Here is a 26075-nt window from a genome sequence, read left to right on the forward strand (position 1 = left end):
GAGAGAGAGAGAGACCTGGGTTCCATGCTCACTGTTGGAGAGAACAGAATGGGACCCCAGTGCACAACCACTCAAATGAAGACAAAAGAGAAGGGTTCCCAGAGGGCGGCTGCCCACTCCTGCATTAAACCACTATGTCTGTGCTTTCTCCCTTTGCTCTCTTTGTCTACTCTGTGAAAGAATGCATGATGTATTCCACAAAAATTTACTTAGGGCTTGTATAATAATTGGGATAAATTTCAGCTGCCATAACAAAGACTTACAATGGCATAAACAAACTAGGACTTTCTTTCTCTGCTCTGCACAAAAGCAGCCCAGAGCTGGCGTGGAACCACCATGGTTTCACGACCATGGACTTCTTCCATCTTATTGATCATCCATCCCTGGTGTGTTGCCCTCAGCTACACTGTCAAAGATGGTCCACACTCCAGCCAGCAAGGGGAGAGAAGCGAGGAGTAGAAAGCCCTCCCCTGCCCTTTAATGGCACAGCCTGGAAGTTCATACACCTCTTCTGCTCACATCTTGTTGGCCAAAATGTGGCCACACAGAGGTATGAAGATGCCAGGGAGAGGAGAGAGTGTAGCATGTACCCTGGATGGACACATGCCCCCCATATCAGGGTGTATCATGACTGTAAAGCAGGAAAATGATGCTGTGGACAGCTAGACACCTCCGAGGTAGCCCGCTCTGTGCTCAGGGCTGTCTAGGAAACCAAGGTGCCAAAGAAATTCTGGTTCTTCCCAAGGCCACCAGGGACAGAAAGGTGAATTAAACAAGCCGTCCCTGCAAACGCTCATCTGATTCTTTCATTTTGGCAATTCCGATTCTCTCCACCTGACCCTGAATACTGGCTGAGATGAAACCCCAGGACCATCAAAGGGGCATTGGAGGAAGAGGTGGCAACATAGACTGTGAAGAAGTTGCCAGAAAGAAAGGGTGAGAACTGGGAAAACAGTGGTATGGAAATCATATTTCCCAAAGTTCACCAATTTCAGGTGCTGCAGAGGGTCAACGCAGGGCAAGGACCAGGTGCATGCTATGGGATTTGCTAAGGAGGGGACCAAAAGGGACCTTGGCCAAATCAGTCTCAGGGGAATGGTAGGGAGTGAAACCTAAAGAAAGTGGGTTGAGGGGCAAGTGGGAATGAAGAAGTAGAGATAGACAGTAGTGCATAACTGAGGTTCTGAAAAGCAGGAACATGTTGAGGAGAATGGTGGATTCTTGATCACGTTAATCCAAAGAATAAAGAATCAATGAAAAGCAAGAGAGTAAAAATAATGAGGAGAAATGTCATTTGGCTGCTTTAACAAAGACCCATGTAATAGGGACCAGGCACAGTGGCTCAAGTGTGTAATCCCAGCACTTTGGAAGGCTGAGGCAGAAAGATTGCTTGAACCCAGGAGTTTGAGACCAGCCTAGTCGACATAGTGAGGCCCTGTCTCTACAAATAATAAAAAATTAGCTGGGCGTGGTGGTGCACGCCTGTAGTCCCGGCTACTCGGCAGGCTGAGGCAGGAGAATTGATTGAGCTCAGGAAGTCAAGGCTGCGGTGAGCCATAATCATGCCACAGCACTCAGCTTGAGTAACATATTGAGACCCTGTCTCAGAAAAAAAAAAAAAAAAAAAAAAAAAAAAGACCTAGAGAATAGTGGCTCAAACAAGATTAAAGTTTCTTTCTCTCCCATGTAAGAGTCCGAGTCGAGGGCTGATAGGGAACTGATAGGGAACTTCACAGTGCTAATGACCCAGGTCCTTCCATCTTTCTACTCAGCCATCTTCAACATGCAGCTTCCATCTCATGGCCCAAGATGGCTGTTGCTGCTCATACCATCATGTTCACATTCCTAGCCAGAGCAAAGAAGGAAAAAGGACGGGGAAGATTATCTTCATCTTCAGGGCACCACCCAGGGGTTGCTAATATCACAGCTACCCAGGTTTCACTGGCCAGAGCTTGGAGACTCAGGCGCATCTACCTGCACAACAGACTGGAGCAAAGTAATCTCTGGCTGAGGAGGCTGGGTAACCAGCTAAAACCAAGGGCTTAGAAGACCCAGAACAAAGGAAGGAGGCACACCACTGCCACTGCAGCTGGGAGGAAGAAGTGGGGTAGCTGAGTTTGAAAAGGGCTGGAAAATAGGGAACTCTTGCCTGGTCACCTTTATTTTCTCTGCAAATTAAGACTTGGAGTCATCACTCAGAGAGCCAAGAAGAGAGACGGCTTGTCCAACCTCTCTCCTGTTGCCGTTTATGTCCGTTATGGTAGAACAGGCAGGCACCCACGTACAGACCCCTAAGACGGTTCAAGGAAAAGCTGTGCCTTCAGAGTCCAGAGTTTCCAGCCTAGCTCTGGGCTCAGCTGCTTTATAACCTTGAGCAAGTCAAGAACTCTTAGTTTCCTTATCTGTTAAGTGACCACGACAGTGCCCAGCCTGCCTGCCTGCTCACAATCGTGTTTGGGCCCCACGGAGAGCTGTAAAGACTCTGCATAAGCATCAACGCTGGTGCAAGTGTGAGTGGGCATTCTTGTCGGAGGGACGGAGTCACCAAGGCAGCGCTGAGCCTCAAAGGGCAGGCAGAAAGGGCTGAGAGGGAGATCGGAAGGACATGAGATGGGGTGTGGCCGAGACCAACCCCACGCGGACCGCCCAGTGCCCGGCCACTCCACAGGGCTCTGCCCGTCCCTGACCCAGCATCAGAACTGTGCTGTCAGGGTGAGGGTGACAGGGAAGGGGGGAGCCGCTTCTGAACAAGCAGGGCTCCCATGGCCAGTGGGAGGGAGCAGCTGGCCCAGCTGTCCACAGCCGCTGGGAGTCAGCCTCTGTTCTGTCTTAAGATCACTATCACGGAGCCTTGGCCTCGTCCTCTGCGCTTGGCCTTGGAAGCTCTCCTGGGACCTCTCCCCAAGCCCAGGACACCTCTCTGTGTTCCTGGCTCAGTCTAGTCAGCAGTGTGAGTTTCTCTCCCAGCCTCTGGCCTAGCAAGGCTGGCCTCTCCAGTGTGTGCCTGCATGCACACACACACACACACACAAACAGAAGCACCACACACAGCAAACACACCACACACATATCACACACTACACACACACACAGAAGCACCACATACTACACACCACATGTACAACACACCACACACAGCAAACTCACCACACACACATATATCACACACTACACACACACACACACACCCCAAATGAACACACAAAGAACATACCACACATAGCATACATCAAACACATGCAAACACACCACACACAGACATCTCCCACAAACTCCACAACACACACCAGCATGCACGCTGCCTACCCATACACACCACACACACAAGCACGCTCCCTTCTTCCTAACTGGTCCGTCTGTGTCTCATATCACACCCCTCCATTCAATCCTCTACACAACTGCTTCAGTGATTTCGCTAAAACACAAACTATGCCATTTCCTTGTTTAAACTTCACTCCCTCTTTCAGTGGCTTTCCAGAAAATTCAGGCTAAAAATCCTAGCTCCTTCCCAGAGACTGTGGCCCTCCACAGTCTGTTCCCTGATGGCCGGTGCCGCATCCCCCATCAGCGAGTCTGCACCACCTGCCCTTTCCTCCACTGTGGCTTCCTTGTGCATCTCTGGAGGATGGCCCCACTATCTCATCCATCTGAAACGTGTTCATCCTTCCAAACCCAGTTCAGAGCTCACCTCCTCTGTAAAGCTTTCTCGACCACGCAAGCGGAATTGCTCCCTTCCTCTCTGCAGCTTGCACGGTGTGTGGTGGAATGATTTGCTTCTGGTGTCTGTCTCCCCTGCCAGCAGGTGACCTTCTGAAGGGAATTCGTGTCTATAGACAGAGCACTTGTTCCTGGCATGGGGTGGGCTCAGTGAACGCGAGGTGGGTGGCACTCATCCCCCTCGTCCTCCCACACAGATCAAAGTGGAAAACCAGCTTGACTTCCAGGACATCACCAGCGTGGTCGCCATGGCCAAAACCTATGCCACCACCGAGGCCTTCATCGACTCCAAGTACGACATCCGCGTCCAGAAAATTGGATCCAACTACAAGGCTTACATGTGAGTCTCTGGGGCAGGGGCTGGGGGAGTGTGGGAGGAAGGGAGCCCAGAGGTGCATGTCCAGCCGCTGTCTCCTGCACCCAAAGGTGCATCATTATCTTCCTTCCTGTCTCCTTACTGCCCTTCTTCTCTGGCCAGTGTGGCTGAGGGGCTGATGTCCAGTCACTGCTTATCCCTGGGCAGATATCTGTCTACCAAGCAAGGGCTGTTTCCTCCAGAGCAAGAAAGGTGCTTGGCATGTCTAGGGAACTGCACGTACACACAGGATATATGTCTTTGAGAGAGAAATTTGGGGACAAATCAAGGAGGGCTTTGAATACCTTGCTGAGGGTTTTGGATTTTTTTTTCTCTTCTCTTCTGAGCAAAGGACCTGATCTGTATTTATATAAAGGTGACCATGAGGCTGTGAGCTGCAAAACGGTTTCTCTGAAGCCAATAAGACCAGTTAGGAGATTACGTAAACCAGATTTCTCTGCCTGCAAGCAACAGAAACCACATCTCATTAACTTAATGGGGTTTTAAAGGGAATTTACTAGAAAACCATGGCTTATCAGAAACTTTAAAAAAGTAAACAAAAAAAAAATCTCCCAACTCAATTATCAATTTCAGAAACATTGGATACAGAGTAGCTCCAGGAATGTGGGCAGCCAGAAATAATAATAAACAATTTTCATGGCATCCCCACTGGTAAATGAATCTGCCCTAGTCATTTTCAAGGCTTAACTCAAGATTGTGATTCCATGGGAAAAGTACTGATTAGTCCAACTTTGATCGTATTTTATTGATTAGAGAAAAGCAGAAAACCAGTATGGAGAGTCCCATCATGAAGGCATGCAGTGGAAACAGAGGTGCTGAATCTAAAGGAAAAGGAAAGAATGCCAGGCAGAGAAAAGCAGCCCGCCTCCACCCTAGAGGTGGTTCAACAAAGGATGGATTACATGGGGCTGTGGTATAAGGATGAACGGGGCTTATGGAATAGGCCGACTGTCTCGTTCTTGGGAGAGGTCTTTGCTCCAAGCCCTCTGTCTTTCACTCTGGAATGTTATTGTTAGTTCCACTTGAAATGATGAGACCCCAGAGGGCCAATCGTTGCCTGGTTGCCAAGAATTTATGGGGTACCGACTGTGTGCAGGACTCCATATCTGAGGACTGCAAGGGTTAGCCCTGGACAGTTGGAAAGTCCCTCCATCCACAGGCTTCTGTGTGGGTAGCTTGTGCTTTAAGCTAGGGTTGGCAAACCACAACCACAGGCCGAATCCAGCTGCCACCTGTCTCTAAATACAGTTCTGTTGATCACAGCCGTGCACGCCCATTTATGGATTGCCTGTGGTTGCTTTTGCACTACCTGGATTGCCTAGACCAAAGGTCAGCAAAGTTTTTCCGTAGAGGGCCAGGTGGTAATTTTAGGTTTGATGGGCCATATCATCTCTGTTGTAACTACTGTGCCCTGTCATTGCTTGTGAAACTAGAGGAGGTGCAGGCAGTTGCCCTAGAAGGAAGTATTCCCAGGAAAGGGATGGAGCTCATTCTCAAGGAGTAACTCTGCCCTATTCCACCAATCAACCTCTTCCTCCCATGAGGCAGGCCAGACCTGCCACTGCTCTCAGATGGCCTTAGGGTGATAAAATCACCTCCTCCCTGCCCCCTCTGAGTTATGGCCCATTCCAGTGCATTCCTGAGGCCCCTGCCTTCAGCCATGATATCATTTCCCTCCTGTCTTCATTGTTTGAGCTTCCACTTGACATTGACGACACCTTGTCCCAGTTTTTTTTTTTTTCTTGAGGATTACCTCATTGCAGCATTTTTTCTGCTGAGCCTCCCTGGCCTGACAGCTCCACTTTGTCGTTACTTACCGAGTTTCCTGGACCTTGGGCTGGCCCATCTCCAAAGGAGGGGGTTCGTGTCAGACTTCAGTGTAGAATTTCCCCGGCCATTCAACCTCCTCTCTGGCCCACTCCTTGCCCTGCACTCGGGCCTTTGTGCTTGTTGCTACTGGGCTGTCATTCTTTCTAAGTCCCAGCAGACACAGTAAGGAAGTATATGTGTGTATCCTTACCCATGTATACACATATATCCATAATTTTTTCTATATATTCCCATCCACACCCCTATGAAGCTAAACAGAGTCCTATGGATGTCCCTGACTTTCATCCGGTACCACTTGGTTCATTTTAGCCTTTCCTGATTGCTAATCTATAACTTCCCACTCCAACAGAGAAAAATCCGGCTCCCCCATCCACCATCTATCTACTTTTTTGGTTCCATCTCAGTGTATGTGCCCAGTCTCAGAACTGTTCACCTGTAGCTCCATGGGAAACAACCTTGCCAACTACGGTGCAGTGCCTTATGGCTCCTGGTGGGCATCTATTCTCAGCATTTTTACTTTAATTTTCTCTTTTACAATGATACATTTTTGTGTCAATTCCTCTCCCCAGTTCACCCTTTGATCTCAACCACATACCTTCCCTTGACCATAAGACAAATAGCTTTACCTCCACCACTGTGCTTAAACTCATTCAGCCTTTGCCGAGGCCAGATGCATCGTTAGTGATAGGTAGCTTGTCTGGATTCTCCCCCAGTGTACACAGTTCCTCACCCAGTAGGTACCTACTGGGCATCTACTACCTGCCAGGTCCCACTGGATACTGGGTATACAGGGGATGAAGTTAAACATGTCCCCTACCCTCAGGATTCCCCTCCATCAGAGAAGAGAGGACACTAATGCAGTCATCAGAAGGGAGATGAGCATTACTGAGCATTAGTGTAGGGTGTAGTACCTGGCAGTCTATTTTTGCTGTGGAAGGTTAGCTGTCAGGAAGTCGTATGTCAGTTAAAACCTGAAGGATGAGGTCGGTTGTTACTGGAGCAGAAAAGGCAAGGAAACAGAGAAGGATGGCAAGACAGTCAGAGACCAGAAGGCCTTCCTAATCTTCACCAGAGAAAAGTAGTCACTTCTCTCTAAGGATCACTTTTCTAACATTTTGGGGCCCTCAAAATATTCCAGAATCACCAGGGGCTACACACACTGCCCTCATTCTCCTCAAAAACAGGCCAAAATTTGGGGGATTTCATCAGATGATGTAGGCATTTTTAAATTTAATCTTTCAATTTCAAAGATGACTTAGAAAACAATACCCAAGATCCAACAAATAAAAAAGGCAAACAGCATGAAGGGAAATAAACATAGGAAAATATAATTGAAGACAAGGCGTGTACGTAAGAATACATGCCATTACGTGAGCCAGTTATTTGAATCAGAGCCTCCTAACAGCCAAAGCAAAGAAGGAAAGCAGATCAGTGACGAGGGTCCCTAATTCCCTCAATGTGTTATTTGTTCTGGTACAGGAGAACCTCCATCTCTGGGAACTGGAAGGCCAACACAGGCTCTGCCATGCTGGAGCAGGTGGCCATGACAGAGAGGTAAGAGACAAAGGAGGTGTAGGGAGAGGCACTGGCCATGGTAGGAGCTGAAGGGGGAATGCAACTAAAAGCCCTGAAAAGAAGGCCACTCCGCCCTCCATCCAGTGCCTCACCATCCACAGAGCACTTTTCTAGGCATGATCATCTTCACTGCCCACAACAACCTACAGGGCAGGTATTAAAATAACCCCATTTTACAGATGGGAAAAGAAAACAGAGAGGGGAAGTGATTTGTCTAGGATCACAGAGCTAATTAATGACAGAGCTGAGAGTAGAACCCTGCTGTCATGACTCCAAAGTCCCAGGTCTTTCCAGCCCTGACCAGCTGCTATAGGAAGAGGTCAGGAAGCCCTGGCCAGTCCCTCCTGTGCTCTGACAGCTGCAAGGAAGCATTATTAGGAGACCAGGCATATTGGAGAGTCCACTTCTCTCTCAAGAGTCCTTCCATCTCAATATGAATAGGGAGAGGTTGACCTCCCATGAATCATGCATGTTTTAGGGATGCTCTCTGGCTAAAGGGTTTTTTGGTCTTTCTTCCTTTAGACACTGTGTGCCAGCCCCCCTTAAGGAAGGGCCGGCTGGGCGCGATGGCTCACACCTGTAATCCCAGCATTTTGGGAGGCCAAGGTGGGCAGATCACCTGAGGTCAGGTGTTCAAGACCAGCCTGGCCAACATGGTGAAACCCCATCTCTACTAAAAATACAAAATTAGCCAAGTATGGTGGTGGGCGCCTGTAATCCCAGCTACTCAGGAGGCTGAGGCAGGAGAATCACTTGAACCCGGGAGGCGGAGATTGCAGTGAGCTGAGATTGCGCCATTGAACTCCAGCCTGGGTAAAAAGAGCAAAACTCTGTTTCAAAAAAAAAAAAAGGAGGGGAAGGGCCGAAGGGCCAAGTCAGTTGGTCTCAGGGCCTGCCATATACATACCTTCTTGCCTGCATGCCCTGTGACCTCTGCCAGCAGCCACACAATAGCAGTGGACAGAACATGGGCTGTGAGCTCAAAAAGCTCTGTTCAGTAAATACTTATTGAGTACCTACTGCAGGCCATGTTGTGCTGAGCACTAAAGGATGAAAAAATCCAATCCTTCCCTCTAAGAACTCTGTATTGGTTGCAAGGGCTACCACACAAATCAAATTGGTTTGCGCAAAAAGGGGGATTTACTGGCTCATGTCACTGATGACTCCAGCTATACAGTGTCAGGTAAGGCCTTAAGGCTCCTTCTCTGCCCACCCAAGTTCGGCTTCTTTCTGTGTTGGCTTCATCCAGGCAGGCTCTTTCATTTTATGGTGGCACAAAGTGGCTCCAGGCTTTCATCCTCACAGTGTCAGATTCAAAAGAAGGAAAACTTCTGTTTCCCAGTCATTTCAACCAAAGCCTAGAATGGAGCCATATGTACTGGTTGGCCTGGCTTAGGTCACATGACCATCCCTGAACCAATCACTATGGCCCAAGACACTGCAACGCTGTGATTGGAGGCCAATGTCAGGTCTGCACCCCTGGAGACTGGAGTGGGACCATCCCCTACAGCAACAAAGACTGAGTGTGACCTTGGGCATGCCCATGATTTCTGAGCTTCTTCAACTGCAAAATGAAAGCAGTAATACCCAAGTTAGAGTGCAGCTGTGAGGACTGAATGAGAGAGGGCTGCACCTAATCCAGAACCAGCCCCTGGCAGGGAGGAGCACCTGCCCTTCCCATCAACCCCAGAGGCAGCTGCCACCTTCAACCTGGGAACCCACCTGTGCTAATGAGTCTCCTGGAGGCTGCACTCATGACCTGGCACAACTGAATCGTGGCTGAGGCAGTCACCTCCTTCCCCCAACAGGTGTTCAGGGGACAGTCGTGGCCGTCTTCTCTATGGCCCTACTGGAATGTGAGCCCAGCCATCCCCAGTGCCTCCTGAACCACTCACAGATGTCCCCAGCAGGCCACCTATCCCTGGCTCTGCCAAGTCCCAGGCTGCATGGGCCATCCCTGGAGGAGCCTACCATGGGAGTGGGCCTGGCCAGGCCTGGAATCCACTTTCCCTTTTCCAGCCACAGGCGGAAGTCCAGGGTCTGGGCTGGAGAGATCCCCAGTTCTATCTCCACGGGAGCAAAATCCATAGAGGGACTCATACACAGGGCCTGACCCCACCCTCCACCCGGCTCGCCTGCTTGCCAGGTGGCCTGACTCCTGGGCAAAACCAGTGATGTCACTTGGTCGGTGCTAGTCCCATCTGGCAGGAGGGGAGCAGGGCCTCCCCATTCTCCAAGCACTCTCACACTGCTGTACGCCTGCAGCCCCTTCCTAGACCCTGGGATGCCTGTGCCCTACGGGTTGCAGCCAGCAGCGGACCCCAAGGTTCATCCTTTCAAAACAGCCTCTGGAAACAGCTGCCTCTGGACCTCAGCTCAAATTTCCACGTTCCATTGAGAAGAAACCTGATTTATGAGTGTGTCTCAGGGCACAGCTAACCCTAAGTGTGTGGCTCCCACAAGTCAGCCACTGGGGCCGAAAACGAGGACCCTGATCAGAAAGCCCAGAGGACTCTTCGAGCTCCAAGGACCCAAGGTTGTCCCCAAATGCGGCCACGTATCAGAATCACATGAAAAGCTTTAAAAAATTATAGAAATTACTCTAACATAGGGTGGAGCTCCAAGTCTGGCTGTTTGTGCATTTAACTCTCCTGGTGATTCTGATGTACAACCAGAATCAGATCTAGGCTTTCCCATTTTATGATAAGAGGGAGAGGCTTCTCCAAAATTATTAAGGAATTAATAGCAAGAATGTAGGTCCCTGGTCTCCCATGCTGAGAATGGATGGGCTGGGGCACCTTCAGAATGAGAGGAAGGGTGGCTTGCTTGGAATCTGGAATCAGACAGGATCTGGATTTGGAAGCTGTACAATCACTTAATCATCGCTCTGAGCCTGTTCCTCCATCAGTAAGATGGGTGAAAACCTTCCTCATAGAGTTGTGCTGGGATTCGAGGGAATGAGGAGTCAGCCCCCCGGGCCCAGAATGCCTGGAACATAGCAGGAGCTCCATGGGTGTGAGTTTCCATCCTTCCTTTTATTTGATGATCTCACATGCTCCGTGCTACAGCTGAAAGAGAAAAGTGGGCTGGGAGTCAAGGAGATCGAGGTAATCCTGGTGTTCTTACTGCCTTACTGTGTGAGCTGGACCAGCCGCCCTCCCTCTCTGGGCCTCAGTAGGCTTTGGTGGATGAGATGAGGCTCCATTCTAAGAGCATTCCAGTCACGGTCCCTCCTCATCCCGGCACTTATGGCTCAGAGACGCAAAGCAATGTGAGAGTAGGCGTGCCCCGTGTGACCCTGGAGAGAGAGAAGCAAGAACATTGACACAGAGTCCCCTGTGACTCCCAAATCCAGCCCACAGGGGAAGCTAAGTGCAAAGCTGGAACAGTTTCTTCACATACAACCACCCCCTTGTTGCAGGGTCAAAGTCCAGCGCTGAGATCTGTCCCCAGCAAAGCAAACTGGCCTTGCAGACATCAAGTGGCTGGAAAGGGAACAAAAGCAGTGGGTCTAGAGGGCCAGGCCCCCTGGGCGAGGCAGAAGCAGCCTGCCAGTCTCCCCAGCCCACCCGCCCCGGGTCCCGGGAAAAATGCACCCTTTGTCCTCCACAGCCTCACCCAGCCAGGGCTGGGACTGGAAGGGCAGCCTGGAGGGATTTCTGGAGCCCTTGGAGCAGCTTTCCCGAGGGAAAAGGGACACAGGGGTGGCTGGGTGTCCAGGATGACTTCGGATTGGGGCAGGGCAAGCTCCCCATTACTGCAGAGCCAGCAAGTCCTGGGGTCGGGGGAGACCTCCCAACTCTGGTTCCTTCTCTCCCTCACCCTGCCTCTCTCCCCTCCTTCCTGGCTCTCTCATGTTCTTTCTCTGGGTCTCTCTCTCACTGTCATGTGTGTCCCTGCCTCTCTCCCTGCCTCTCTGTCTCTGCGTGTTGGACTCCGACTCTCTCCATCTTTCTGTCTCTCTCGCTGCTTCTCTGTCTCTCTCCATCGCTGTCTGGATGTGTGTGTCATTGTCTCTCCTTGCCTGTTTTTCCATGTGAATCCACTTCTCTCCCTCCACCCGCTTCCCCACTTTCCCAGGCCACTTCACTGTCTGTCCATCTGTCCCTGCAGGTACAGGCTGTGGGTGGACAGCTGCTCGGAAATGTTTGGCGGCCTGGACATCTGTGCCGTCAAGGCCGTCCACAGCAAGGATGGCAGAGATTACATCATCGAGGTGAGGGATGAAGCAGGTAGTCCTCCTGGCTGGTCCAGCCTGGCAGGCGTGCCAGGGGGAGGGAATCCCTGCATGGTCTTTGGCACCATCAGCTGTGTCCTGGCTCCAGGGCACACGCAACCCAGGCCTCAGTGAGTTGCTTCTGGCGGCTCCTTCCCACCCTCAGAGGCATCGAAAGGCTTCATGCCTGGGGACTCGGAACTGAGTCGGGAGACCTCAGGGCCCGAGGTTTAACAACATCCCCAACCCACAGGCCTAAGAGAAGGAAAGGGCATCTGGTCAAGGGTCAACAAGAAAGATACTGTCCCATGGGGCCCCTTCCATTTCCCCAGTGTCCAAGCATGTAAAATGGGCACCCTTCCTTGGTCACCATGCAGACAGTCCATCATTTGTTCATTCAACAAACATGGCCTTAGGGGGCTCCCATGGGCTAAGCATGGGTGTGGCTCTGGGGATACAGCCGTGGACATAATAGACATGGGGTGTGCAGGCTGGCAGGGGAGAGGGTGAGAAACAGTGGCAGAGCACTGAGGATTTGGAAGGGGGATGGAATGGTACAGGGGCACGAATAGAGGGAAAGATGTAGGGAAACAGAATGGTAAGAGAGGGCTCACAGAGGGGCTGTGGGTCCCGGAATCTCTCTCAAGGCCCTCCAGCAGCCCACACCTCTCCCAATCCTATAGCCCTCCCATCCCCGCCGCTTCCTCTCTCTGTTTCCCCATATCCCACTAACCCCACCTCTCCTCCATGTCTTCCCAGTGTCTCTCATGGTCCCACAGCCCTCCCATCCCCTCCCCAACTCCTGTTCCCTGCCCCCCCCACCCCATGTCCCATGGCTCTCCACTGCTTTCCCCTGAAAAGGCCCCTCTGGCCTCAGAGTCCTCCATAACTTCCCATTTCCACACTCACAGCTCCAGTGCCACGTCCAGCCCCCTCCTTCCATGGGCGGTGCTGACACAAGGCCAGGACACATGAGGGAGAGCCCTGCGGCTGTCCCCTCCCGGGGGTGTGGGCAGCTAATGGGAAGCACATGGCTGGGGTGACCACAGGAGCCAGCCGGTCCTCCCATCCCTCATGTCTGCCTCACTCCCCAGCGGCCCACGGCCGAGCAGGACCAGGTGACTCAGTGGGTGGGAGCCCAGTCATGCCAGGAGGGTGTTCACGCCCAGGCCTTGGAGGTAGGAGGAGGGAGTCCAGGATGAACACAGCCCCTCTCTCCTCCCCAGAGAGGCCAGGAAGCTCCTGCAGGAAGAGCTGCATCTGTATTAGCAGACCCAGTCCCACTCTAGAGAACAGCTCTCCTCTCAAGGCCCGGCAATGCCTTCCCTCTGGCTCCCACCGCACCTGAAATTCCCCAAGTAGCCCCTACTTGGAGGAGCCATGGAAGGGGCTGGGAAGAGACTCCTTGACCTGTACAGTTGCTCCCTGCAGGAGCCGGTCCCTCGCCTTCCTGGGAGCTTCAGCCCAGAGGTGGGGCAAGAACTCCTAGCACGGCAGCTCCTGAGACCCCACCAGGTCCTTCTGCCTCTGCATCCCCTCATGGGGACCACCAGACATGAACCCAGATTTGGCTCACAAGCACTCATTTGTTTATTCACTGAGCCGCTGCTCCGGGAGCCAGCCCCCAAGCCAGGTGGACACAGTACAACCGCAAACACAAGAGCAGGGGCCCTGTCTCCTAGAGCTCCTGGACGTCCCTGACCCCCAAAGGCCAGCTCCTCCCTTGCACCAGCAGTCTCTCTGTCCCCTGTGAGCCCCTGCCTCTCCGGGTCTCAGCTTTCACTCTTAGGGAAAAAAATAAAACATCTGTGTTCATGGGCCCAGGCTTCCTGCGTTTAGCCATTCAGAGGGTTGGGGATAAAAGACCTTTCACATTAAAAAAAAAAAAAAAAAAAAAAGTAAAAGTAGTGGGCTCGGACTTCAAAAAACAAGAAAACATCTCCCAAGAATGTTCCAGAGGAAAAATGAAAGATAGCTTTTCAGATATTTTTCCTCGCAGAAACATTGCAGACTTGTTTCCTTTGCTTTTGAGTTTGGAGTGGGGTCAGGGGAGATGGGAAGCTTGTTACCAGAAATATAAAAGGTGTTTTCCCCCAGTAAGGGAAAAAAAAAAGGCAGAAGAGGTCCCAGAATACTGGTTTCTTCAGCCACCTCTGTGGTGAGAACTGAAAATGTGTGTGAAATGTTTTGTGAAGAGGCTCACAGTGAAATACTCAGGGGAAAAGACCCTTGAACTTGTCCTCTCTGACCTTGTCCGGGGAATGACATTGCTCACTGGAAAAATGTTTCCCTAGGGAGACCAGGGTGGCCACTTCCTTTGGCTGTGTCTACCATGGGGATTCCAAAATGAACCTCAGGTTCCTTGCGGTGGCTGTTTTCCACTGCAGGGAATGTAGGAAACAGAGACCAGAATAAAATGGGGTGGGCAGGGGCAGGGGGAGAGAGGACAGGCAGGGTGCAAGAAGCCTGTGTACCTTCGCGGCAGACTCCACAGTCAGAGCTCAGCCAGTGGTGACTGAGAGACTGTCCCTGTCCGGGGCGCTGGGATCCAAGAGGCCTCAGTCCCAGGTACAACCTGCGCAGAGCTCAGGACCCTGCTAGAAGCAGTATTCACATTCTTTTTTTTTTTTTTTTATTTTTGAGACGGGGTCTCGTTCTGTCGCCAGGCTGGAGTGCAGTGGCGATCTTGGCTCACTGCAACCTCCGACACTCCCAGGTTCAAGCGATTCTCCTGCCTCAGCCTCCCGAGTAGCTGGGATTACAGGCACCTGCCACCATGGCCGGCTAATTTTTTTTTGTATTTTTAGTAGAGACAGGGTTTCACCGTGTTGGCCAGGATGGTCTGATCTCCTGACCTCGTGATCTGCCCGCCTCGACCTCCCAAAGTGCTGGGATTACAGGCGTGAGCCACCGCGCCCAGCCAGTATTCACATTCTTAAGCTAACTTTTCAGTTTCCTAATCAAAGTGGGTGTTTAAACTCACAGATCCCTACAAGTCTCAGCTGGAAGGGCCTTAGCAGCTGCCCAGATCCCTCAGTTCACTGTTGAGGAAAAAAATAGGCTGGTAGAGGAAAAGAAACTTGCCCAAGATCACAGAGCAAATCCACAGCAGAAGCCAAGCCTGGAACCCAGGTTCCCTCTTCTCAGTTCCTACCCTGGTGTGCTGTTCCAATGCTTGGTGGGAAGTAGCCTGATGCAGTGGGAGGACCATGGGTTGCCAGTGCTGTGTCCTTGACCTTGCCACTTCTTTGACCCTCTGCTTCCTCTTGATTACAATGAGATAATAGTACCTGCCTCAAAGAGCTATGCTGAGGTTTATGAGAGATCCTCCACACCCAATGCTTAGAATAGTGTGTAGCACATAGGAAGTGCCCCATAAAATACGGCGCTTCTTAGTATCCTTATCCTTATGAGCTGGGCTTATCTTATTCCTCCACTAAACAGGTATCTATGGAGGGCACACCTGTTTAGCAGGACACAGGGTCCATTCCTAACCTTGGGGGCTCCCAGTCTGGTGGTGGAGACATAGTAAGCAGGGGGTGACAGTGCTGTGGATAAGCTGTCCAGTGTGAAACCAGGTGAGGACAGCAGGATACAGATGTCAGGTGGCTCGTCAGAGCTTGCACTATCAGAGAGGGCTTCCTGGAGGAAGACCTAGTTAGCTGTTCCCTGCTGGGTGAAAAGGAGTTGGCCAGGTAAGGAGTGGGTCGAGGGATTACACAAGAACCTGGAGGAGAGAGAAAACCTAATATGTCCAGAGCGTGGGAACAGGGGAGACAAGATGGTGAGTCTGATGGGGTGGTGTGGGTGAATGCAGGCCGCCGACTCCTGCAGTGGAGTAGAGAGGGGGACACGGCCAGCTGTTTTGCAGATGTGCCAAGGCCTGACAGACACCCCTTCCAGATCTCCCATAGCTTCCCATGCCCAGAGAATCACGTGGATCATTGGCCTGTGTGACCTTGGGCAAGTCCCCTCCCATCTCTGGGCCTCAGTTGCTCTATTTGTAAAAACAGCAGAAGGGGAAACTCGGATCCCTCAGGCTCCTCCCCATAGAAGCACTTTGAGAACAGCCCAGCTCCCTGTGGAACGCGTTTCCTTCTTGTGTTTGGCCAGGGCCCGGGAAAACAGGCCTTTCCTCTTCCCTCTTTCCTCTGAACCCTGGGTCAACTCCAGCCCGTGTCATATTTTTGTCATGACCAAGCCCCCACCTTTACTGTTTCTGCTTTGTGGAAAGCAGCCTTGACCTGGGGCCAAAGGAGAAGTGGCCAGCCCCGACCCTGGGAGGGGGCCAGGGTGAGAAAGGAGGGGGCGGAGAGCGGCTCCCCAAAGAAAAGCACAGAAAACGTCGGCAGAGGCTCCCTGGCCCTTGTCGCATTGCTGTCATCCAGCAAACGTGGGCCGAATTGAACTACATCCAGGGAGTGGTTTAGACTGAACCGAAGGGAACTGGTGTCTCTGCCGGCCAGTCCCAGCTGGAGGTGATTTGCGTGGAGGACATCGCCATCTGGTGGTCACTTCTGTCCTGAGCCCTGAGCCCCCACTTCTGGGATGTGATGCCCAACCGCCATCTCTCCCGGCATGGGGGTCCCTCAGCGCTCCCTTCCTCCTCACAGGTAATGGACAGCTCAATGCCGCTGATCGGAGAGCATGTGGAAGAGGACAGACAGCTGATGGCAGACCTTGTTGTCTCCAAAATGAGCCAGCTCCTGATGCCAGGAGGCACAGCGCCCTCGCCCCTGAGACCTTGGGTAAGACCCTCATGATCAAAGGAGACTTTATAGCCATGAGAAATGCCAGGCTGTCTGGAAATGGGGAGCCCCTGGATACAAAGGGGATACCCCCAGGAAGAAACCACCTTGGGGAGAAGGAATGGGGGTGTGGACGAAGGCCAGACATCGGGAAGAGCTTCCACAGCCTGCCCCAGTGGGTGAATTTAGGAGGCTTTCAGAGGCCCCTTCCCTTCTTCACCATCCTGGGGAGAACAGTCTTGTCTCAATTGGCCTTTGGGCACTGTGGGCAGAGATGATTGACTGCTGTCCCTTCTGTGCCCTCGGTGCTGGGCCTGAGCAGGATGTGTGTGTGTGCGTGTGCGAGAGCATATGGACACACAAGCCCTCTGTGTGCTCTCAGGGAACCAGTCAATGGACGCTATTGTGTCTCCCATTTCCCCCAACCTCGATGAGCTCCCACGTCGCTCCTCCCCTCCACAGTTCCCACCATGGATTACCAGACTGCTCTCCAAAGAATCTGCCAGCTCCCCAGCTTTATGTAAAAGCAAGTCCCCAAACTTCCACCTCCCACCCCAAATTTCCCCACAGAAAGTAATCTATGATAACAGACATCAGAATCATAGTTATTATACTGATGGGGCTGCTGGCTGGGAAGGGGCATGGGGCAGGCTTCGTTGTGGAGAATGTCCTCTGTTTTGATCTGGGCAGTGGTTACACCGATGTACACACATATAGAACTTCACTATGCTGTACGCTCCAGAACTGTACACTTTATGTGTACGAGTCTCTTCTCAATGATAAAAAGATCTTCATACATGCTGCCCTCTCACCCAGGAAGTAAAGGGCTGTGGTGATACCAACAGGCTTCTTTTCTCTTCTGCTCTAGGCTCCACAGACTAAATCAGCGAAGTCCCCAGGGCAAGCCCAGCTGGGGCCTCAGCTAGGACAGCCCCAGCCACGCCCACCTCCGCAAGGTATGACCCAGGACAAGCCACTGCGAGAAAGCGTACAGTGAGGGTGCTGAAAGGCGCTGAGGGATCCATATGTGATTCCCACAAGGGGCTCTGGGAAAATGCATCTGAATACTTTATCCACAGAATGAATGAGACTATGGGGTTGGTCAACCTCTTTAAAAAGTCAAGAAAGGAGAAGGGAAATAGAAGCTTAATTTATTAAGAACCTAATATGCACCAAGCACTGTGCCAGGGAATGTCCCACCTATTTTCTCACTTTTATTTTCCCAGCCATCCTACAGTGAAAACGTCAGTATTTCTTTTTTTTTTTTTTTCTTTTGAGACAGAGTCTTGCTCTGTCACCAGGCTAGAGTGCAGTGGTGCGATCTCGGCTCACTGCAACCTCCACCTCCCAGGTTCAAGTGATTCTCCTGCCTCAGCCTCCTGAGTAGCTGGGATTACAGGTGCACACCACTACACCCAGCTAATTTTTGTAGTATTAGTAGAGATGGGTTTTCACCATGTTGGCCAGGCTGGTCTCAAATTCCTGACCTCAGGTGATCCTCCCACCTTGGCCTCCCAAAGTGCTGGGATTACAGGCATGAGCCTTTCTACTGCGAGGTAAAAGTTGAGGCTCTGCCCAAGGAGGCAGAAAATGGTAAATTTACAAGTCTGGCCTTTCAGACCTTTCAAACCTAGAAAGTGTTTATTCATAGCAATGAGTGGTGCCTGATGATAGATTTGTGAGTCAACCAGCTAGAGTAAGAAAGATAGAAAAATGGAACATCATCTATAAAACCTTGGCAATTGAAATTCCTCCTCGAATCTATTCCAGCATTACTACATTCCACCACTTTAATCAGAGAATGGACAAACTATTGATAAAAAGATGGGCCGGGCGCGGCGGCTCACGCTTGTAATCCCAGCACTTTGGGAGGCCGAGGCGGGCGGATCACGAGGTCAGGAGATCGAGACCACGGTGAAACCCCGTCTCTACTAAAAATACAAAAAATTAGCCGGGCGTGGTGGCGGGCGCCTGTAGTCCCAGCTACTCGGAGAGGCTGAGGCAGGAGAATGACGTGAACCCGGGAGGCGGAGCTTGCAGTGAGCCGAGATTGCGCCACTGCACTCCAGCCTGGGGGACAGAGCAAGACTCCATCTCAAAAAAAAAAAAAAAAAAAAAAAAAGATGAAAAGCAATCATGGCAGTGGCTAACTAACTTTCTCAAAGAGTATCAGCTGCTCTGGTATTCTTGTACGCAGGTCTTGAGAGAAATCTGCCCCGTATCCTCTCTTACAATCAAAACCTCCTGGGCACACTCGCTCTGGCACCAGCGTGGAGCTTCAGAGCACCTGTGCACCAAGAAACCAAAGCAGGCAGTCTCACTGCAATCTTTTAATGATCTTAAAAACATATCAGAGGCTGGGAGCTCACGCCTGTAATCCCAGCACTTTGGGAGGCCGAGGCACACGGATCACGAGGTCAGGAGTTCGAGACCAGCCAGGCCAATATGGTGAAACCCCATCACTACTAAAAATACAAAAAAAAAAACTAGCCTGATGTGGTGGTGGTGGTGTGCGCCCGTAATCCCAGCTACTCGGGAGGCTGAGGCAGGAGAATCGCTTGAACCCAGGAGGCGGAGGTTGCAGTGAGCCGAGACTGTGCCACTGCAATCCAGCCTGGGCAATACAGGGAGACTCCATCTCAAAAATAAATAAATTATATCTCAGAAAGAAGGCATTACTATCATGTTGTGGCCTTCCCAGTCACTATTATTAAAAGCAACAGATTCATTACTTCCTGAAAAAAGTCAACCTTGGCCACCAAATGGCTTCCTCTTCCACAGGTCTTAGATAAAATGCCCCATTCATTTTTCTTGTCTGTGTTTCTCTTTCTGGAAAAGCAGAAGATATTTTTAAGAAAAGGGAAATTGTATAATTGTACACAACTGTGTACAGACATACCTCAGAGATATTGCCAGTTCGGTTCAAGACCACCCCAGTATAAAGTAAATATCAGAATAAAGTGAGTCGCACAAATTTTTTGGTCCATATAAAAGCCATGTTTACACTATACTGTAGTCTCTTAAGTGTACAATAGCATTATGTCTGAAAAAAACAAAGTACATACCTTAATGATAAAATACTTTCTTACTAACAATCATCTGAGCCCTAGGTGAATAGTAACCTTTCTGCTGATGGAGGGTCTGCCTCAATACTGATGGCTGCTTACTGATCAAGGTACTGGTTGTTGAAGCAAGGGGTGACTGAGGCAATTTTTTAAAATAAGGCAACAATGAAGTTAGCTGCATGAATTGACTGACGCTTTCACACAAGATTTCTCTGCAGTATGTGATGCTATGTGATAGCATTTTACCCATAGTGGAACTTCTTTCAAACTTGGAGTCAGTCATCTCCAAACCTGCTGCTACTTTATCAACTAAGTTTATGTCATATTCTAAATCCTTTGTTGTCTTTTCATCAATCTTCATAGCATTTTTTTTTTTTTTTTTTTTGAGACGGAGTCTCCTCTGTCGCCCAGGCTGGAGTGCTATGGTGCGATCTCGGCTCACTGCAAACTCCGCTTTCCCAGGTTCATGCCATTATCCTGCCTCAGCCTCCCTAGTAGCTGGGACTACAGGCACCCGCCACCATGCTCGGCTAATTTTTTGTATTTTTAGTAGAGACGGGGTTTCACCATGTTAGCCAGGATGGTCTCGATCTCCTGACCTCGTGATCCGCCCACCTCGGCCTCCCAAAGTGCTGGGATTACAGGCATGAGCCACCGTGCCCGGCCCCTTCATAGCATCTTTATCAGGAATAGATTACATCTCAAGAAATCACTTTATTAGCTTATCCATATGAAGCAGCTCCTCATCAATTCAAGTTTTATCGTGAGGCTGCAGTAATTCCGTCACATCTTCAGGCTTCACTTCTCATTTTAGTTCTCTTGCTATTTCCATCACATCTTCACTTACTTCCTACACTGAAGTTTTGAACCCCTCACAGTCATCCTAAGGATGACTTCCAAACTCCTGTTAATATTGCTATTTTGATCTCCTCCTATGAATCCCAAATATTATTAATGGCATCTAGAAAGGTAAATCATTTCCAGAAGGTTTTCAATTTCCTTTGCCAAGATCCATCAGAGGAATCACTGTCTATGGCAACTATAGCTTTATGGAAATTTTTTTTTGAGACAGAGTCTCGCTCTATAGCCCAAGCTGGAGTTCAGTGGCGCAATCTCGGCTCATCACAAGCTCCACCTCCCAGGTCCTGGTTCAAGTAGTTCTCCTGCCTCAGCCTCTCAAGTAGTTGGGATTACAGGCATGCGCCACCATGCGCAGCTAATTTTTGTATTTTTAGTAGAGACAGAGTTTCATCATGTTGGCCAGGCTGGTCTTGAACTCCTTACCTTGTGATCCACCTGCCTCGGCCTCCTAAAGTGCTGGGATTACAGGCATGAGCCACTGCGCCTGGCCAAAATGTATTTTTAAAATAATTAAGACCTCAGATTTTAAATTACTCCTTGATCCATGAGCTAAAAGACATGATATATATTAAAAGACATGAAAACAAAATTATCTTGTACACCTGCATCAGAACTATTGTGTGGACAGATGCATTGTCAATGAGCAGTAATATTTTGAAAAGAATCTTTTTTCTGAACACTAGGTCTCAACAGTAGGCTTAAAATATTCAATAAACCATATTGTAAATACTATGCTGTTATCCAGGCTTTGTTTTTCCATTTACACAGCACAGGCAGAGTAGATTTAGCATCATTCTTAAGGGCCCTAGGATTTCCAGAATGGTTAATGAGCACTGGCTTCAACTTTAAGTCACCAGCTGCACTAGCCCCAACAAGAGTCAGCCTATCCTTTGAAGCTTTGAAGCCAGGCATTGACTTCTCCTCTTTAGCTATGAAAGCCCTAGATAGTATCTTCTTCCAATAGAAGGCTGTTCCATCTACACTGAAAATCTGTTGTTTAGCACAGCCACCTTCATCAGTGATCTAAGCTAGATCTTCTGGATAACTTGCTGCAGCTTCTTTGTCAGCACTTGCAGCTTCACCTTGCAGTTTTTGTTATGGAGATAGCTTCTTTCCTCAGACTTCACCAACCGACCTCTGCTAGCTTCCAGCTTTTCTTCTTTAGCTTTCTCACCTCTCTCAGCCTTCATAGGATTGAAAGTAGTTAGGGCCTTGCTCTGGATTAGGCTTTGGCTTAAGGCAATGTTGTGTCTGGTTTGATCTTCTTTCTAGACCACTCAAATTTTTCCATATCAGCAATGAGGCTGTTGTGATTTCTTATCATTTGTGTGTTCACTGGAGTGGCACTTTGAATTTCCTTCAAGAACTTTTCCTTCACATTCACAACTTAGCTAACTTTTTGGTGCAAGAGGCCTAGTTTTCAGCTTGTCTTGGCTTTCAACATGCCCTCCTCACTAAGCTTAATCATTTCTAGTTTTTTATTTAAAAGTAAGAGATGTGTGACTTTCGCTTTCACTTGAATATTTAGAGGCCATTGTTGGGTTCTTAATTGGTCCAATTTCAATATTGTTATGTCTAGGGGAAAGGGAGGCCCAAGGACAGGAAGAGAAATAGGGAAATGGCTGGTAAATGGGGCAGCCAGAACACACACATTTATCAAGTAAGTTCACTGTCTTTTTTTGTTTTTTGTTTTTTTGAAATGGAGTCTAGCTCTTTTGCCCAGGCTGGAGTACAATTGCGCAGTCTTGGCTCACTGCAACCTCTGCCTCCTGGGCTCAAGCGATTCTCCTGCCTCAGCCTCCCGGGTAGCTGGGGCTACAGGTGCGCGCCACCACACCCAGCTAATTTTTTTGTATTTTCAGTGGAGATGGGATTTCACCATGTTGGCCAGGATGGTCTCAATCTCCTGACCTCGTGATCCACCCGCCTTGGCCTCCCAAAGTGCTGGGATTCCCAAAGTGGTGGCATGAGCCACCACGCCCGGCCAGTTCACTGTCTTATATGGGTGTGGTTCATGACACCCCAAAACAATTATTAGTATCAAAGATCACTGATTACAGATCACCATAACAGATATAATAATAATTTAAAAGTTTGAAATTTGTGACAGTTGTCAAATGTGATGCACAGACACTAAGTGAGTACATGCTGTTGGAAGGATAGCATTGACAGACTTGCTCAATGCAAGGTCGCCACAACCCTCCAATTTAGAAAAAACACGGTATCTGCAAATTGAAATAAAATGGACCACAATAAAACAAGGTATGCCTGTATAAATACACATTAGTATTCTCCTTCAGGCAGATCTAGTGTGTTTGACTCCAGTTCTGTGTCTCACTGCCTTTGCAGTGTTAGGCAAGTCATACTACTTCTCAGGGCCTCAGTTTCCTCAGTGTAAAGGAGGAAATAACAGCTTCCATGTTTAAGGATGGGGGTGCTCGTCCATGAGATAATGCAGGTGAAGCAATTAGCAAGGCATCAGACACAGATAGTGCTTAGAAGGTGTTAGTTCTTACTACTAATAATTTACTATGAATAACTATGATATAATGCTTACTATTAATAACGTGTCTTATACATATTGCTTTTCACGTTTATTATTAACAATCCTTATAACTAATGCAGTGCCCCGTTACCCAGCAAGAATTCTATAGTAATAAGCGTTCCAAAACTACATATTCCTCACTCTACCAGGCTCCTGGCTGTGCCTCTGCCCCACACCCTCCTTTCCCCTCTGCCCTGGGACCTACTTTTAAAAAGCACATTTGAACAGAGCCATTTTAAAACAGAGAGCTACTGTATTCTGATTTCCTCTCTGGCCCAGAGTAAAACATGCTTGATAAAGAGATATTATTTTAAGGGAAATGAGGCTAAACACACTTTTAGTGAGTTGAAAAACAATCAATTTAAAACCAATTAAGGTAATTAAAGAAAATGCCCAGTGAATTAACGCTCAGATTAAAAATAACAAGGCTAATTAAAGACAACGCTTTCATTGAGTTCCCCAATTAACAAATCACATTATTATTTTGAACTTGCTGTTCATTTCAACTCAGTAAAAGTGAAATTTTCTTTTAATAAGCTTCATTTCTGTGCTTAGGCAAATACTTTCTATATATAAGTTAATATTTTGTGTATGTGCTCATATAAAAAATACTAAATTGTTTGCTTTGCCAAGAAGCTGAAAGAAACAACTAGGGCAGTGGTAATGGTTAGCACTCTGGTCTCTGAATCCAGTAACTAGGGTGTCTCTTGATAAATCCCAGGTGTATGATAGGGACTCAACAAAGAGTTACTGAATTAATGAGTGGGTATCCAGATTTTCTAAGATATCAACCTGGGAAGGGGGGCGAGTCAGGGGAAACTGAAGATAAAAGTAGAAAACAAATGTTTTATTTGAACTGCGGTGGGTTTAGAAAACCCAAAAGTAACCAACATTTAAAAATCAGGAGGTGAGCTGGGCGCGGTGACTCACGCCTGTAATCCTAGCACTTTGGGAGGCTGAGGTGGGCGAATCACAAGGTCAGGAGTTCGAGACCAGCCTGGCCAACATGGTGAAACCCTGTCTCTACTAAAAATACAAAAAATTAGCTGGGCGTGGTGGCGGGCGCCTGTAATCCCAGCTATTTGAGAGGCTGAGGCAGGAGAATCTCTTGAACTCGGGAGACAGAGGAGGTTGCAGTGAGCCGAGATCGTGCCACTGCACTCCAGCCAGGATAATAGTGCAAGACTCTGTCTCAAAAAAAAAAAAAAAAATCAAGAGTTGTTGCTTAAACATCTAGATTTCCAGCATCTCTTGATAGCACAGAAGCTCTAGAAACAATGGGCCTGTGTTTCTATACAGCAGCTGTCCCTGGCATTACTAACAGCGGCTCCCTTGATCAGAGCAAGGGCTCCTAGGGGCTCCTGCGTTTGCCTCCAGCTCTACTCCTCACTTCCACAGCGACACGGAGGGGCAATTGCTATGTTCTTTATGCTTGCACCTCGTTAGAGAAACAGTTCTCTGGACTGTTTTTATCTCAAGTGGGAAAATTTTTGAAAGCCACATTACTTTTCTTATATTTGCCTGCTTTATTTATTTACATACCTGGTTGGCCCTAGAGGTGTTTGAGATCAATGTGACCTCCCATCTACTGGCATATACAATCATGAAAGAGGTAATGAATCAAAGCCATGTAATACAATCAGATGCTAAACTGGTGCTGCAATTTAATCCAATTTAGTGTTCCACAAGCTCACAAAAATGTTCAGATTGGGAGGGATGTTTGATGTACAGTCCAATGACCTTATTTTACAAACGAGGGCCCAGAAGCCCAGAGAAGGGGAGTGACTTACCCACGGTCACACAGCGAGTTAATGGCAAGGCTTGAGTCAGGACCTGAGGCTCCTGGTGCCAATGTGGAGTCAGGGCCACCAGACTCCACAGGTCATGGAGGTTATCCAGGTGGCATGTCCTCAGAAAATGTGCTCAGCTGACATGACATCTGATAAGGGAGGCTGGCTGAAATCTAGTCCTTACCCCTTTGGCATCTGGCTCAGAGCTGCTTCAGCTGAAGGAAGCCGCCTTTTCTTAATTAGCAATAAAGATGTTACGAGGACTCAGGGGAGCCTGAGTGGTGTATTTTCATAAAGGAAAAAGAAATAAAAGAGGGTTTTTGAGGCAAAGAGGTCTAGGTTTGAATCTCGGCTTGTCCCCTTATTCCTAGTGACATCTTAAGCAAGTCACAATATGTCTGGGTCTCAGTTTCTCTGTAAAAATGGGGCCAAGCACAGTGGCTCACACCTGTAATCCCAGCACTTTGGGAGGCCAAGGTGGGAGAATTGCTTGAGACCAGGAGTTCAAGACCAGCCTGGGCAACATAGCGACACCCCATCTCTACAAAAAAAAAAAAGAAAAAGTGGTGTCGGGCCTGTAGTCCCAGCTACTCTAGAGACTGAGGCAGGAGGGTAGCTTCAGCCCTCCTGCAGCAGTTCACTGCTGCAGTGTGACCATGCCACTGCACTCCACCCTGGGTGACAGAGACCCCATCTCTTTTATTAAAAATTATATATATACATACATACCTATATACACATACACACACACACACAATTAAAATTATGTTCACCTATTTCTTTTTACTTTTTAAAATGTGCCTACTAGAAAATGTATAATTATACACGTGGCTCTCTCTAGAGTTCCAGGGACAGCACTCCTATGGCTGGGGGTAGGGGATGAAAATAATGCCTAACCCACAGAGCTGTTGTGAGGCTGCCCAGTCCAAAGCTGGTGACATAATAGATGCTCAGTAGAAGCCCCATTGTTATAGAGTCACAGAGATGGGTTCCAGCACCTTTTAGTTTTCAGTCTCCTAACGTGCCTACAGTGCTCTCAAAAAAACATGGCAAGAATAACCCCACTCTCCCAGCAGCAGCATGTCATAGGGAGAAGAGACAGCGGGCAGCCAGTCAGCTTTGGCAAAATGCAATTCACCATCAACAGCCCTGACACCCAGAATTTGAGGATGAGGAGAGTGCACCTTGATTGTTGGGGGCCTTGGAGTTCTACTCAAAGTCATTTCTGGGTGGCTACAACATCCCCAAGCTTAGATGCCTGTTGGCTTCCTTGTGAAAGCCTGTGTGCCCTGTACGGTGAGAGGGAGAAACCAAGATTCTCTTTGAGCTTTCTATGGCTCCTCTTCCAACTG

At 49.1% G+C, this 26075-nt stretch overlaps 1 protein-coding gene across 4 annotated transcripts in view; it reads left to right on the forward strand.

Moving 5' to 3' along the window:
* The window catches only part of SYN3 (synapsin III), a 569184-nt gene that overhangs the window by 532348 nt on the left and 10761 nt on the right, over positions 1-26075 (forward strand). For 3 of the 4 annotated variants that reach the window (XM_030816170.1, XM_003258123.4, XM_030816171.1), the window contains exons 8-12: positions 3915-4057; positions 7403-7477; positions 11612-11714; positions 16328-16462; positions 17331-17418. In XM_030816170.1, the coding sequence (XP_030672030.1) occupies positions 3915-4057; positions 7403-7477; positions 11612-11714; positions 16328-16462; positions 17331-17418 (544 nt within the window). The remainder of the gene's footprint in view (positions 1-3914; positions 4058-7402; positions 7478-11611; positions 11715-16327; positions 16463-17330; positions 17419-26075) is intronic. The other variant, XM_030816172.1, reaches the window with a different exon arrangement.

This window comes from Nomascus leucogenys, chromosome 7b (assembly GCF_006542625.1).
Source record: "Nomascus leucogenys isolate Asia chromosome 7b, Asia_NLE_v1, whole genome shotgun sequence".
NCBI classification, from domain to species: Eukaryota; Metazoa; Chordata; class Mammalia; order Primates; family Hylobatidae; genus Nomascus; species Nomascus leucogenys.